This window comes from Myzus persicae, unplaced genomic scaffold (genome assembly GCF_001856785.1).
Source record: "Myzus persicae strain clone G006 unplaced genomic scaffold, MPER_G0061.0, whole genome shotgun sequence".
NCBI lineage: Eukaryota > Metazoa > Arthropoda > Insecta > Hemiptera > Aphididae > Myzus > Myzus persicae.
In genome coordinates, this window is record NW_019102746.1 from 93,179 (window position 1) to 110,523 (window position 17,345).

Sequence of the window (17,345 nt, forward strand, 5' to 3'; positions counted from 1 at the left end):
AATAACGAACATTCCTTTTTGTTGCCTGAGTACAGCTTTTTAACGGTTATAATATAGATTAACTTGTGCATTTTTTAGACGTTTATTTAATGCGAATGTTTAAACATTTTTTTTCCACATGGTTTGGAGGCATTGAAAAAATCATACTTCAAACTTCGTTTGAGTAGGTACACAACGGAATACTATAGAAACGAATCTTAAAAATTAACGTATAACTTATAAAAATATAATTATAGTAAATTGATTTATGTATTAGTCGTTACCCTGCCGTGCACGTATACATAATATACGAGTATAGTAAACACGACATATACACAACAAACAAGTAACGTATAAATCATACAACTTTTATGCTATGCGTAACTTGTTTTTTTTTTCGACACACGAATCGCAGACATTTTCTTAAATTTATTTTACTTTCAATCCTTGTAAAATATCAAACGGTTAAATACATGCGCACCTTTCATATTAAAATATCGAAGCGTTTATAAAACGTGTGAGACAATATTTAAGGATGAACTGCAGCAGACCTTACGCATTTGTGTTACGAGGGGGTTTTCCATTCAACGTTTTTTTTTTTACTTATATTATAATATATAGTGTGTATCACGGATAGTTGACAGTTGTAAACGCAATAACAATGTTCGACTGTCAACTGCTTGCGTTACACACCCTGTACAAATACAATTGTATGGTCTTCACTTCTCTATGTGCAATCCAGACAATATTATTAACGTCGATTCAATAATATAATATGTATATATATACATAGGTACGCTTGCATAGCAGTTCCTATCTATTCATTTTTCATAAGAGCGCGTTTAAAAAATTTTAATTTATTATTACCCGACTGAACAATAAACGTTCGGGTGGAAAAAAAACTGACCTTATCGAATCGTTACGAAAGCCATAATGCTTTTCTCCGGCATTGTTAACTGTCACGGACGTCAATCAAAAAACGCCGCCCCGGTCTGCGGGGCCTTTATGTTTGACACATGTTATAAACTCGACCGACAAGGCGGCGAAACGCGGTTTAGCTGACGGTTTGTTTCAATAAATCTGTCACGTGGCCTGTCAGCATCGATTTGAACTGCTATTGGATGAGTGGCGGTGTGTGTGTGTGTGTGTATGTGTGTGTGAGTGTGTATGCATGTGTCTGAGTAGAGAAGGAGAATTAACGCATACGCGGATTTCGACGGTGATATGGGTATAGCCGGATAGGTGAGAGGACGAGGGACAACAACGCTAACGAAGGCTTGGAATGTCTCAAGTTATTTACCTGTGCTCTCAGTGTTATGGACGTCCGGGCAAGCTTGAAACTTGAGCATCAACCTCGAGTCTGACGTACACGAATCGGCTTTTGAAACCGGCGACCTGTAGAACAAACAATGAGTTTTAGTAATAATTGCTAAAATTATCTAGCAATCGAAGCACGCCGTACGACGTAATTCGTTTGACGGATTATTCGATTCACTGTATAGTCTGTGATGAAATGTATCCAAATACAATATACTTACGAAGTATTTAGTACCTACATACTATGTATAATGTATATGATATGAGTAACTTGAATAATTTAACAATAATGTAACATATTGTAATGTTTGGTGTATGCATCATTATTTTTTAATGATAAATGACGAATTGTCTGTCTTTCATAATGTAAATATTAATTTCCTTAAAATACAAAAAAAAATGTGTCCAAAAATTTGATCACATATACCTTGGCATAATATGTAATAAAGCTGACGAAATAAAATAATCGTTTTACTGGCACCGATTACAAAATATTTGTACATTTTTTATTGAAATTTCAGCAGGTATATGCTATTTATTTGAACAATTCGTAACGGTTTGAATATTATATCACATATCACAGTAACATATACTGTATGTTTATGGTATTTTATTTAGGCAATCATGAGTCTGATAATAATACTAACATTATTTAAGGAACTATACGTAAAACAAGCCAATGGTCAAGTCATTGAGGCTTTCTTCTTTAATAAAAAAAAATAATACTACCTGTGTACAATTATTGATAATAATTTTAACATAACTTTTTACTTTAGTAATATATTATTGGTGAAACGAGTTATAGAAGTTAAACTGATATTTAAGTAGCTCCAATTTATTGTAGTTAACGATTTTATTACTTTGAAAAAATGTGCTAAATATAATAGACACAGGTCAAGAACGTATTTCTGGAGCATATCATATGTTATTGGTGAGCATCGTGATGTATTTAGGTACTGTATTCGCAATTAGCACTTCGTTAATAATAATAATGATTCATTGATTCAATAAAGAAACAAAAATCTACCTTCCAGATAACCAACTAATATATATTACAATATATTTTTACATAAAGTTTACTCACTTGCATTCGGTGTAACCACCACGGCTATACGAGAAATGAAACGGCGCTTGAAGCCCATCAAACGGGCACGGGATCGGAGTGGCATCTACCCTGAACATCGAGTAGAGCGGAGCGTCACTGGTAATCTCTCCGCACAGTTCGTCGAGGCTGCGTTTTTCGCATATTGCGTCTGAAACATAAAAGGAAATATTTATGAGCACAATTCTTTCGGAAACACTATGTATTGGAAACAGACAAATTGATTAAGAAATTCTTTATACGCTTGTATAGTTATTGCGTTTCTAAATCGAACGAAATGCAATACATATTTTCATGTATACGATACATAATATGCTTAGCTCCAAGCTCACGCGTTCTCAAATTGAAAAATACGAGTCTGCGTTTAGATTAGAGATATGACTTTATGTAACGCAGTAATAGAGATAAATGTTAGAAAAGCGCTATTGAGGTTGTACACAACAACACAAATAATGTTGTACTGCAGTAGGTACATTTCGTGTAAGTCAGTTTGCTTAAATCTTGATATACGATCGGTGATTGTTTTGAAGCAATAGTTTTGATGGATCGTCGAGAGAATAAAAAAATAATGGTCAATATGTACGCACAACTCGTATACACGGTAAACACATTTAAAAAGGAATTATTGTTTCAGAAGTCTCACTTTGGTTCTTGTCGTTTATACTGTGTTCGTGGTTTAATAATTATGCTCGTTATCAAGCGCGTTTAATAACTTTTTTTAAGTGTATAATATAATATTACGTATATTATACTTCGAGCATTGAAGTATTTACACAGTTATGTACTTAATGCTCACGACGATGTTAATGATATATTTGTCTTGCACTACATCCCGCATATGGCACATCTCCTTCATTATAATTATTAATATACAAAGTAGTACGTATACTATTATATATATATACATAGGCACTTATGTCTTGTATACGGTGTCCCGATTTTTATCATGAATACGGTTTATATATTATATACTCACTCATCACTTTAGTCATTAGTCAGCCTATATAATTTACATAACGATTTCATTCATACATATATACCACTGGTTGCGGATAATACTAATATAATACTTATATTATATATATATATATATTGTGTACGATGTACCGCCAGCACACTCGAGTAATGCTTTCCGTTCACGATTTATCGGAATAGAAAAAAAAAAAAAAAAGAAGGACGTTTTATCCTAGCAGGGGGCGGGTATAGCGGATAAAATACGGGGACAGTTATACGCATATACGCGGGGGACCTCATATATCGATCGTAATGCAATATTGCGAGTCGGGCGACCCGAAGCACTTCCGTTAAACGTCTCGGGACACGGAACCAATATCATTATACGGTGTGTGTGTGGTGGGTGGAAACGCGATTCCGGGATCAGCCCGTTTCGTATTCATTTCCTCGCCGCGTGTGTGCAGTACGCGAGCAGACGAACTAAATTATTAACGCGCGACGATAGGGTTTCCACTCTTGACTCCGTGTGTGCGTGCGTCTTACAGCGCGTACAGCGTATACCAGACGTATGGTAGGTGGTTACCGCACATTATGCGCATCGCAGATAGGCGATACGGGCAGTTTTGCAGCAGCGAACTAGTTATAGGACCACTGCAGCGTCGAGGAAACAGTAGGTATACAGTATGGTATTGTTGTTTACGTGCACTTTGCGTTCTTGTTATAGACTGTAAAATTATCACGAAAAAATCAACTCAAACTGTGGGCGGTAAGTATATAATCATCGGGTCGCACTAAACCGAAAATGCAAAAGAAAGTATACAATGTTTTTTAAAAGTTTTCTGTCTAAACGCGTGTATTTTCTGACTTCCGGCGGGCACTGTGACAAAGATTAAAGTTGCGAAATATCCTCTACGAGGTTGTTAAAAATTTGCGTTTTGTCGCAAACGTCGACGCATTTCAAAACTAGTCAAATTATGAAGTTTACGCCCAAGTGAAATAACGATAACCATAACGATAGGTATTAATAACACAAACAATGGTATATTTGCAAATTGATGTTTATACCTAATATGGGTGGTATAATATTATAATATATAATGTACTGAATTTAAAAACAAAAGTGTTTAAACTTTTATCGACCGAGAACCGTATATAATCGACTAGCGGGTAAATGCAGCGTTTTTACAGACCAGAGTACTGCAGGTTATTTTAGCCCTATTCTGATAATTCCTGTTTATCTAGATATTATGTGCAATTCGACTATTAAATTCAGTATAATAATCTTCGTCGGTCGGATGCATTGTCGGTGGTCACTATGTGTTACGTATACACACACACTTATACTATTTTACAATAGGTAGGTATATAATTTAACAGGCTAGGTTTCCATGCTAGTCACGACGGCCGGAAATAATAATACCTAATAATAATAATAACCACGAAAAGCCTCTGATTATTGTTATTGTGCGTGCGTACACAGCAGTACATGAAAATACGTATATACATGCATTATATATTTTATATATATATATTGTGTGTTGTATATGTATAATGTATATAAGGTGCGTTTTGTGAGCGTGCGAAAACTCCGAGGCGCTTTCTGAATTTCAGTGATTACCGGAACACAATTAGGGTAGGGGGTTGAGCGAGTGGTGGTGGCTCATGTAGAAAAGGGGTAGGGGGAGTTTTTTTCTTTCTCACTGAAAATGAAATTTGCCGCACACATGACACGAATTGACAACGTGGACCCTAGGGGGTGTGATGTTCCGAGGGACTGTACGGGAGAGGCCGAGAGAAAAAGTTTTCGACCGCTCCACATAACCAAACAGACGTAAAAATTGGACGGGGGAGTGAGAGAGGGGTAAACACACTTCAGACAACTTTGCCCGGGCAGGACGGTAGCTGTACGGAGGAAAACCATGCGTGTTACATTAAACATCACTCAAGTAAAGCGTAAAAGTTTGGTGACCGTCGTCGTAATTGTAAGTCGCTTTAAGTCAAAATTCCGCGAATTCTCAAAGTTATATTTTATAAGGTTTTTTCTTCGAAGGCTGTTTAAGAAAATTAGAAAAATGTATTCACGAGGATAAAAAAATTGTTTCAAAGTACGACAAATATATATCATCTTATAAACGTCAGCAACGTTCTTTGCGAATATAAAATAAAAAATATGACAGGAAATGTAAAGCTCCGTTATCTCGTAACTGCCATTTGGCACGTTCTCTTTCGCTTATTGACCGACTATGTGATAAATAATACATACAGTTTAATACAATTATAATTATTACAGTTAAAATGTAAAATAAAAATAACATATGATTTATATTGAATTGATAAAAAAGTATAATATCATGTTGTGTTTTAGTTATTTAAAAATACAATTTTTAAAAATTATTTGAATAATATTACGATTTATAATTATTAAGTTTGTATAAAACGATTCCCGTGGATAAATAAATAAATTATTATCTCACATATTTTAAGCATGCAGAACAACATCATATGTATAAAATATTTTGTGGTGATATTGTCAAGTGCAAAACGCGACATTTTCATTGTGGGTGTGATTTTAATATGCATCTCAAAACTTAAATGTCACGAGAAGAGTTTCATAAAAATATACACTTTTTATGAATTTGAGTGAACGATTATACTTTATTAAATAATTTTTTTATTTACATAACCTATGTAAACTGAACAAGAATATGTTGGTTTAGTGGATATTATAAATTAGTTTAATATGAATAATATTCATATTTTGACATGTACAAATGGAATATTTCCAACAATAAAAATATATTAAGAATGAACTTCTTATATTTTTTGTGTACAGACTTACAATCAAGGTGAAAAAGGCAATAAAATACTTTGATGTTTAAATTTTCGAAAAAAAATAAAAATAAACCCATATTAAAATGAAAAATTGTAATAATAATTTAAATTTAGTATGCCGAAAATAACAAATGTACGCATAATTTGTAATTTATTATTAATGAAAAATATTATTATTATTTTTTTGATTTTTGAAACTTGAAATTCGTTTACTATATTATTATATGACCATTATACAGTACGTGTACCGTCATCCATCTGTACGTAACACGAACGATTACATAGAAATAAATACAGTTTCATTAGTTGAAATACCTAATAAAAACCGAAGAGATTAACGTTGCAGGCAATGGTTTTAGTTTAAGTATATTGGATTGTCGTTGTACAATCGAATTTCACGCGCAATGTTTTCCGGATGAGTGAAATAAATGGATAGACAGAAGAAAACCAGTGTCGCATTACAATCATCCATTAGCAATGGACATGAACACTTTCGGGTTTTTTTTAACATTGTTTTTTTTTTTTTTATTAGATTTAAAATTATTTATTTAGTCTGTGTTTTTTTCCGTCACGTTTTTAGGGTACACGACACAACTATCTGCTCAGCAGTACATTCTGATCGGTTCTAAATGATCAATGGTATTTTCCATTTTGTCATGCGTAAAGCGCTACACGCTGTGCCCTTCGATTCCATTTATAATTAGTTGTATTATAATTCACAGTTATCATCAAAAAGACACGATTGCAACGGTTCGCTTTGCTATATTATTTTATAGCTGTGTTCCGAACGGAGGGCTAAATTGCAGTCACCTGACTGTTCTGCTGTTATATAATATTTTATAAATTCAAAATTGTATACATCACAGTCATCCACCGTATGCCAGCCATGATTATTAACAAAATAACAACACCAATGTGGCATTATTATAGTATTAATAATTATTATACATCGTGGTGAAATTTGTTTTATTTTACTTCCAAGCGTTTTTCGAAAAATTATTTTTTATTTTAGTGAAATTAACTCACCAGCTCGGAGTAAGTACTTCATATAACAGAAACACGATACAGTTTATACATATTAAATAACACTTGAATATAATGACATTCGGTACAATTTTCGTTATCAGGTATATGGTGTTATTAAAATAATAACAAAACACGAAATGAAACGTATAGTAAATTCCATGCTTGAATGATGAAGATGGGCACACACATTATCGAGTAATAATAATAATAAAAACGAACCATAAAAGTTAGCAAAAAAAAAGATTTCTATATATAAATAATTCACAAGTGGACGTTACTTTTTTCCCCCTTTATGGCTATTATACGGTAATTACTATTCCTTATGCTTGGGCGGATTTTCCATTAACAACCGGAAGGTAAAGAGGAAGTTTTTAGATGAAAACGTCTCCCGAGACGTAAAAATACGGGGAAAGAACTTACAGAATTCTTTACCGAAATAATAAAATTAAAAATTCATAGGTTAGACGGGGAGTCATATATGTTTTTAATTTACTTCCGAGGTAAACTTATAATACGTGTATTGTCGGTAGGATTATTTTATTAATAAACATGCAAAAAACCGGTAGGTATGCGTACCGGCCTAATGCCTATGGGTATTATAATATTTACCTAGGTACATAAAACTTTATGATATCAATATAATTGGATTCCATATTATTTTTCACTTACAACGACATGTTTGATTTTATTCAAATTAAACAGATAGGTACATTAAAATAATATAACTTTAATGAAAATATATACTTCAATAGTCCGAAGAGTGACCGTGTTTAAATTTATACAAATGGCTGCGCCGAGTTCAATATGCAGAACGAGAGACCAATGCGAGTCAGGACGAATAATATTACCGCGTATACATGGTATATTCGTGTGCATGTGTTTCGGGCGTAGCTGAGTAGATAGTTTTCGAAATCACTTAGGCCGTTTTGATCATAATAATATATAAAGGGCAGTAAGAGTTCATGAATATTCACACGTGTCAAGTGCGGACAATGCAAAAAATTGATTCGAAAAATGCCTAATAGCAAAAGCAGTCACGATTTCGCAGAGTTGTGGATTGGGGGGAGTGGGGGAGTAGGCGAGGGTTGTTCGTTATTGTTTTTCACGGTCTGTCGGACAGGCGGAGAATGCTTTCTGATAATAATGCATAATATTATACACCGCGGCCATCGGCGCCGTATATCAAAACTGAACATATTGTGCTATTATCGTTCACGTCAATTTAAAAACAATCACGTCATGATTCATAACATTAAGCAAATTAATAGAGAGGTGTGCACACAAGTTTTAATCGAAAATCATTTTTGTTTTTACCGTATTTGTTATAATATAGTTCAGTTGAAAATATCCAATGTCATGGGCAGTGTATACGCGTATGCATGTTTCGAATATAATACCGTAAAACAAGTATTATAATATTGGTGTACACCAGTATTACCTCATTCGAAGTTCGAAGGTAGCGTGTAATTGAAACACAGAAATGAAATAAACACAATTTGTTGTTGTAACCGCCGTATTGTCAGATCTATCAATTTTATAATATATACACCGTTTCAGCCGTAGTAAAATGTAAAATGATGATTGATTGAATAGAACTAATGGAATATGCGGTATAGTATAATATTTCAGTACTTGACACATATATAGAAGCAAATAACAAGTCAGATTCCGCGTTATCCGGTACCGGTCAATCGTGTGAAATAATATAATAACGACTATTGTTGACCTATGTAATTGCAAACAATAGTAATTATTAACAATAGCTATTTTTGTTATTTACTTATGTCAGTGCATTCGTAACAATTATTCATATAAAACGAATCTAAATCTAAAAATAATACGGAAAAATACACAAAACGTGAATACTACTGCAGGAATTAAAAGTGGGCTTAAGACGGACATCGGTTTTTATACATGGAACATATTATTATTATACCGTTACAGTGGAAACTAAACAGATATGAAAAATACTTGTTCTTGTCCACCACTGATGGTATAATTTTTAAGGCAATTATTAATCAAGCACAATTCGTGAAGCATCTTATTAGTCATAACTACACAACGACAGCTCCAGAGGCGATTATATTAGGTATTCGGGCCTTATATACGAGTATAAAAAGTAAATTATACTTTGACGGTTTTATTTTTAAAACCTAAAAATGACAGTTATAATTTATTTGGAAGTGATGTAATTATATGAAATTTAAAAATTATATATATATCCTATATCCTATCTAGTTTTATATTTAAAATACAACTCATTATTGAGGATCGCAAGTTTAACGGAAGTCTCGTCTTGTCAGTTACACACCCATCGTTTTACCATCGCACACGATGCGAAGCAGAATTTGAAACATTATATTTTATTATAAAGAATTTGTTTGTTGAAGTCAGTCTCCAGTAAAACATTTTAGTTTCATTAAATCTAAATGTTTTTGAAGTTTCATTGCTAAACGTAGAAATATGTATGATTAGGTACACTTAGAGTACAGCAGTAGTTTTTACCTGAAGTTCAGCCAGGTATAGTGATTAACTTCAGAGAAACCTATGTAGTACATTGTAAATTTCCAAACTTTAAGGTTTCCAACTTTTAGATTTTCAGATGTTAAAAGTTTTATCAGAAAGGAACTTTGTTTATGGTTGTATAATGTACATAATAAAATATACAAGACAAGATGTGTTAGTTATTTATTATAAAAAACGTTCAGAACGATGTTTAGAGTATTGGCAAGTATAGAGGCTTCAAGGTAGTTAAGTATATTTATTTAACTAAAATAAACTTTGTTTTATTTTTTAGATTATTAGTATCAGTATTATATGTATAATAGATGAATAACTCAAAAGCATAAGTGAATTACGCTTCAATACTCATCACTCACTAAAGCAGTACCTACCTATAAGGTTCAATATGATTTTCTTTTATGTTCATGCTATATATAGATATACCTACTAATTGATTTAGTCCATATTCAATAAATATTATGCACATACGTTTGACAAAACATGTTTTTATGTTCGACTATATCGTATATTCGAGACAGCTGTATTGTTGGAAATCATAGGAATTGAACAACAAAAAGGAAAGAAAGAAAAAAATACTTGTACACATGCGCAACTTTTGCATTATACCCGGCTATTGACTGCAACGTATTCAAGTGGAAAACCCTATTTAACAGTGTCATTTCTTATCATGACAGATTCCTGGTATTGAATGGATGTTGTATACGGAAGATTTTGTTTTTTTACGTTCTTTTACGTTTTTGAATATATTTTCATATATAGTACAGGTGGATGGAAATGGGAAATAACTTTTCCATCGATAAGTATTATTTTTTTGCTACACTGGAACATATAATATAAAATATATATATACAATTAGCCCGTTGTCGTTGTCATGTTGCCATGGGCAACTGTGACGGTGGTCCAGTGGGATAGGCTATTAGTTAATGGAGTCCCGAGGATTGTTGTGCAGAAGCTATTAAAGACGGGGAAAGACTTGGCAGCGAGATGAGGCGGAGAGACGTGTAAGTAAGGCCCTGGGGGGCCCTAAGCCGATTTAACAGCCAAACTCTGCAATTTCTATGCCGCTGAAAGGTGCACCCAACTGTATGCTTATATGCGCGCGTTTGTGGGTGTAGTAAGTCACCATAGGATTTTTCCATCAGATTTTTAAACACGTCAATTTAATTCAAGAATGTGACACGGATGATAGGTATTGGGTTTGAGGTAACTTTATTTCTACCCCCAGCCCCGTCGTTAAATAAAACTATTTCACTATAAACGTATTACTGCTGCCAGGCTATTAAGCTCCCGACCATAAAACAATAATTTAGAATAATGGTTCGAGTAGAGAAATAAAGTGGTAAAAAACAAGCCAGGACGAGATATGCAATATGCATGAACCAGAAACAAAATAATGTGTTTATATATACGAATTTTAGTCAATATCTTTCGTTCCACACGAGTAATATCATACGTTGTCCAGGGTTTACAAAATACGTCGATTTTTTTACGAGGTACTTCGGGGAATTTAGGGTTTTAAGAGATTTTCTGGTTTCACGCGAATTTTCAGATGTCCATAAGAATGTTAGGAAAAACCGATCACGTTTTCAGATAAAAAAATATATATTTTCTTCTACCGAACCTACATTAAACTTTATGTACTTTTGGCTACTTCTTTTGTGAACAATACTTATACATACATAGCTCTAGGAAAAAATCTTTTTTTGTATTAAATAAATTAGTGAATATCGAATATAGAAAAATATATATTAGTTTAACTATATTGCACAACTCTACACTGAATTACATAGAAAACAGTTTTCATCACTAAATATATTATAAATATTGATTTACCTATATTAAAATCTAATAATGTAATACCGCATTACATTTTTATTGAACAGGAAATTATTCATTAATTTATATGCACGTTTCTAAATATTATTAAAATAAGATAAATAATGTTATGTATATTTCCTATTTATATTAATTTTATTATACGAATCGAACGTCAATCTTATAACTATGTATAGTTTCGCTGAACTCAAATACTCAAATGAAGTAATCTATTTTTAATAAATATTATAATAACTGTATACATTTACATATATATATGTATATTATTTTGTTCATTGCTGATTAATTATAAACAATTTCTCTCGAAGTTTAAATTATTTAGCTTATGCATTGAACTGAGTTTGTTAAATGGGCATTTTATATTAACTCTATACAATTAAAAAGTTTATTGTGTCTTTTGTTGAAAAAATAATTTTGGCAAATATGAATTATTTATATAGTTATAAAATTAACTTGCTTATACAATTAAAATGCAATAAAAAAAAAAAACTATGAATAAACATGTTTTAGTCATTAAATTGAGTTTTGACACTTTATATTATAATAAAATATACATTGATACTATGACTGAAACTTTTTTTTTTCTATAAGATTACATATATTTTATATGCTGTTGGTTGTGTATAGAATTTAAAGAGTACATTTATATAATGTATAGAATATACAAATCTAAATCATTCATAACACTATTTCATAGTTAAACAAATTATTATATGATAAGTATAGCATATAAAATAGACAACATTTATAACTGTGATTTTACTACATATATTTTTTCCAATATACTGGTATGAGTATTAAAATAAAAGGTTAGTAAAACTGTTTTGAAAGTAAATCGATTAAGCTTTTAGCAACAAAAAATCAATCTAAACATTATAGATCTGGGATACACAATTATGCGGACTTAAAAAAAAATAGTAGGTGTATGTATATATGTATATACATGATGTTGTGGTGGGAGGGGGGAGTTGGACGATCGCATACTGTAGGAAGGACGAAAATGTTAATTAAAAAGTTAAACTGAAAACTAATTGTTTGTCGGTTAAATGAGTTTTTTTGTACTGTCCTCTGCCCTACCATTGTTGAACAACTTAAATTCAGTTAGAGAGGAAATCGATTTTAGGACAAATTAATTTTAAAGAGAAAAATATTTTATGCTAAAACTCACTTTCTTTGTACTGTATCACGTTCTGGTGTTTTTCCGTGATCACCAGGCACCTTCTGCAGTCTTCTTCCCTGCAACGAAAAAAAACATAGAAATCAATATACGTATGTATATATATATATATATATCTGTATATATATACACGTTAAACTTATTCCGCTCTTGTCTCACACAAAAGTGATTAAAAATTCCGCTGACAAAAAAAAGCAATAATTCTTGATAAGTAAAACAATATTAGGCTAAATTGAATTCCCGACGCCATTATTGCCAGACCGTCAGCGGCTGCAGTGTAGCTGGTAACTGTTTGGAGAACAAATTTGGTTCTCCCCGTTGTTCCTTTTACGGCTAAAACTACTTTTTTCCCCGTCCGTTTTGCGGTACTTAATTAAGAATTAATGAACGGTCGGCGGATCCCTCGTAAGACGTGGCCCGTCGGTTTCTGGGGGATAGACGTTTTTCCAAGGGCGTCGCCATGGAATGACTCGCCTGGGGCCCATAAAACATCCACTCCCCGGCCATCCGCTGCTTCGTATACACCTGTCGATGTCGCCGAAATTTACTCCGTACGAGGACCGTCCGCCGTTTACACGCGACCAAGACCTTTTAATGAAAACCCATAATATGCTTTTAACACATGGGACACCAACACGCGCAGTCGTATGAAAGGGGGTCGCAACAATTTAGAAAACTATTTGAATTTAATTTCGGATACGATCCACAACGTATTATAAGGATCTCCATACAAAACGGCCAGGGATAAGAGTATATTATGTGGGCCATTATATGTTTGTTTATAATGACAACAGAAAGTTTATGAAATTTAAATTGTTCAATGGAAAAAGACTCGTGGAGTGATAAATTACTGTCAGTACATAATTTTAACATTAAATTAACACATTTATATTGCACAGAAACGTGTAGTTTTATTTATTTTTATTAATAAATCAGATTTAGGAGTTATTCAAGTGTGAAAATATCAAGATAGAAGCTTTCAATATTTGCACTATAACAAAACACTATCATAATAATATGTAATAAAATGTATTGCTTTACTGTTTACATTTAGCTAACAAGTTCGGTGTAACAAATGGTAAAATAAATAAGGGAAACATTTTATTATTAGATAATGTAAATAGTGACAACACATACACAACTAATAATTCATAAAAAATATTAGACTGTACAGATTGTTGCTCACATTGATACGATAAATATTGATTCAGAAGTAAAACAACGAAGTCGAAAAAATGATTAGTGTCTTCGAAGATTAAATTAGCATGGTAATGAGTAATGAATAAAATTAATGTTAAGTTTACAAAATGTAGTGAAAATTACAATACAAATTAATTTAAAATAAACCTCAACAAATAATTTGAACTTTAAACTATTATTTGAAAAGTAAACCTTACCTATACGTGTACAACAATTTTATGAACGAAATATAAAATATTTAAAATATTTCGTTAAATATAATAAATCGTTAACTTTGCGCAGGTTTTTAAGTACCTATAGGTATATAGGTACAGATAAACAATAGTAAATGGTTAACATTGTGTGCCAAATTTTCAGATTATGAAGTTTTATACGATTTCTTACGCTTTTTAAAAAACTAATTAAAAATCAAAAGATTTCTTTTTAATTAAGAACTAAATGAAATGTCGAAGCTAAAGATAGGGTCTCTTTAAATTTTTAGATTTGCGTTACTAGAAAACTATAGCAGTCAAGAATTGAAAAGAAAATGTAGTTGTAAAACCAATAGAACACTACTCAGTGTCTAAAATATACAGACAACCGTCATTTTTATTTGTGTAGGTAGATTTACTATGATAATGATTAAAATAATAAATCTGTATAAAAACAGAACAACGATTTAATAATATGTAGTATTTGTTTAAAGATTTAGATGCAAATCTAAAAAACATCTTAAATAATTTATGTAAATCAAGTCTTATAGTTGACACCTGTTGGCTGTTTGAATATGGTATTCATTCATCAACTCTAATCTTTATAATGTAAATTCAAATAGCAACTTTATATAATACGATAAAATATATAATGCAATTATGGTACCTACATTTAAAGCTATAATATATTATATATTAAAACATATACACACGAATAACTGCAGAAATTGCAATGAATAATGTAAACATAGAAAGAAAATATATTTTTGGACGTAAGTACATATTAGACTGAATGAGTATATTTTTTTCACTTTGGATATAGAATATAGATGTGAATTGGAAATTATTATCAATTTTAAAACCTTTTCATATTGTGTTAGCTTATAGATATTATAAGTGGAATTGTATAACTCGAAAGATTTGTTATGACTTGTGTTAAACATTTTAATTTTTAAGTATAGATACCTGTTAAAAGGTCACTATATAATACGAGTATGTATAGGTATCTTTAAAATATTTCATTCGGAATTTCAATTTTTATGTCACAAAAGTAAACAATTTTTTTTTCGGATATATTTATAGTACCTACGGCTGTATAATATAATAATATAGTCAATATGTTATTAGTATTAATATTAGTTATATATTATTGAGACTCCGATATTTTTCTTATTTTATTTGTTCTACGAATCGTCATAATATTATATTATATGCATCGACATACATATAATATTTTATAAGTGTAGGTGCTTATATAAAACGTATATCTGCTTTAATATTATGATGTTTGTTTTTATTTCATATATACAATATATTATATACATTATAATACATGTATATTTTATTCTTATTTATCTTGCAGTTGCGGAAAAAAAATGAAGTAAGTACACACAGACCAGAGAAAATAACTTAACAAATAAATACATATAGGTATGTAGGCATAGGTAATATCAATGATTTCTTCGATGCAATAAAAGATATTTTATTCGATTGGTATGTATTTCTCAACAGGCACAGATTCGATATTTTCTAGATTCCGAATGAATATAATAAAAATAACCATTTAAATGAATATCCTAAGAATATTTTATGCACAGTTATACTAGATCCGATTATGGTATCCACGTTTTTGAGGCCTAAACTTTTAGTGTCATAATATCACACGTGTACCGAATCGCATTAAATGTTTTAATGGGACGCAGTGGTGTGTGCAGAGAATACGTATGTGTTGAGAAATAAAAAATAAAACAAACACCTTACGGGCGGAGCAAGGCGTATGATCGCGGCGGGGTGGGTATCGTTCTAAAAAAATCGAATAACATTGGCTACGAGTTGTTTTACAACTGATTATTTTGTCACTGACGAGTCGTGATGGCCAGTGTAAGATCGTAAATTAAATTTTTTCTATAGGAATATTACACACATTCTTATATTATATTTCAACAGTAGTTTGAAATTTTTTTTATAAATTGAAAATAATCGAAATCGTCGAAATATCCGACTTAAACCTCCTCGTCGTCGTGTGCGATTGGAGTCATACACAATTTGGTCGGTCATCGTTCATAAGATATGTTTTTATATTATAGAATATGGTAGTATATGTACGACGTATGATAATCCCGATGACACGTCAGTAAATCCTTTAAACATTTGGTGCATTTATGATTTTATGCTTCGGCGAAAGCTGATTGCGAGCGGTACGCTGCGAGCTACATATATCTATGTGGCTCTGAAAAAGTGCGATTATTGTGGCAGAGGTTTAAATCCGTCCCGTGTGGACACTGACAACACTTTATTACGAAACCGACTATACCAATAATTGTTATTATTCCTGAGGGCTTTCATGGGAGCCGTTACAAACATTTGGCCCCTCTACAATGGGCACGCATATATTAAAACAATATAATACAACAATATTATATTTGCGTGCAAATCGATCAGCATGTAAAAACAGGTATATATATAATTTAACTTTTACGGGTTTTTTCTTGTCGGTATCAACCGTTTGTAAAAAATAAAAGTCCATTTAATTCTGTATTTTTTTTTTTTTTCAATCGACGATATCGTAAATCAGTAAGGTGGTCGACCGGTTTAAAATAAAAACACGGTGCACACACACACACACACACACACACACATATGCATGTACGCACCTCCACTACTACTGGTATATATATTACGTTATTCGTACTGCTACACCGGCATAATACAACGACAAACCTGGTGTCGTTTTATCCGAGAGTAGCATTCAATATATATACATGTATATAACCACGGTCCGACGTAAAGCGCTGGACAGTTTCCAACGGCGACCGATGGCCTGCAATGGCGGCAAGGTTAATTTATCACCATTTACACATACACACACACACACACTCACAAAAAGTGTATACATTGCACCGATCGATCGGAAAAAGCTTTAGAGCTGACGAAAGCTTTCTCGGTATACATATGTGTGTATATAATATATATATATATATATAGTGAAATATCTACGCCGATTACGACGACGATGTACCCCGCCCAGCGCACAATGGGCACTCGCGACGTGATAGCGGCCACGGGGAAATGCGGAAAAGGCGGATGAACGATCTCGACTATTTCTGTTTGACGTTGTGCGTTGCGTATATGCGACTACTCCGACGCCGTGGGGGGCGGGGGCGAGCGATCGAGAAGACGGAACGCAGCGGGGGGGGGGGGGGCAAAA

At 32.3% G+C, this 17,345-nt stretch overlaps 1 protein-coding gene across 3 annotated transcripts in view; it reads right to left on the reverse strand.

Annotated features, from left to right (window-relative positions):
* Positions 1–17,345, reverse strand: part of LOC111033076 — a 152,266-nt gene that overhangs the window by 51,987 nt on the left and 82,934 nt on the right. For all 3 annotated transcript variants that reach the window (XM_022313666.1, XM_022313667.1, XM_022313665.1), the window contains exons 4-6: positions 12,738–12,805; positions 2,381–2,549; positions 1,280–1,374 (exon numbers count right to left, since the gene is read on the reverse strand). In XM_022313666.1, the coding sequence (XP_022169358.1) occupies positions 1,280–1,374; positions 2,381–2,549; positions 12,738–12,805 (332 nt within the window). The remainder of the gene's footprint in view (positions 1–1,279; positions 1,375–2,380; positions 2,550–12,737; positions 12,806–17,345) is intronic.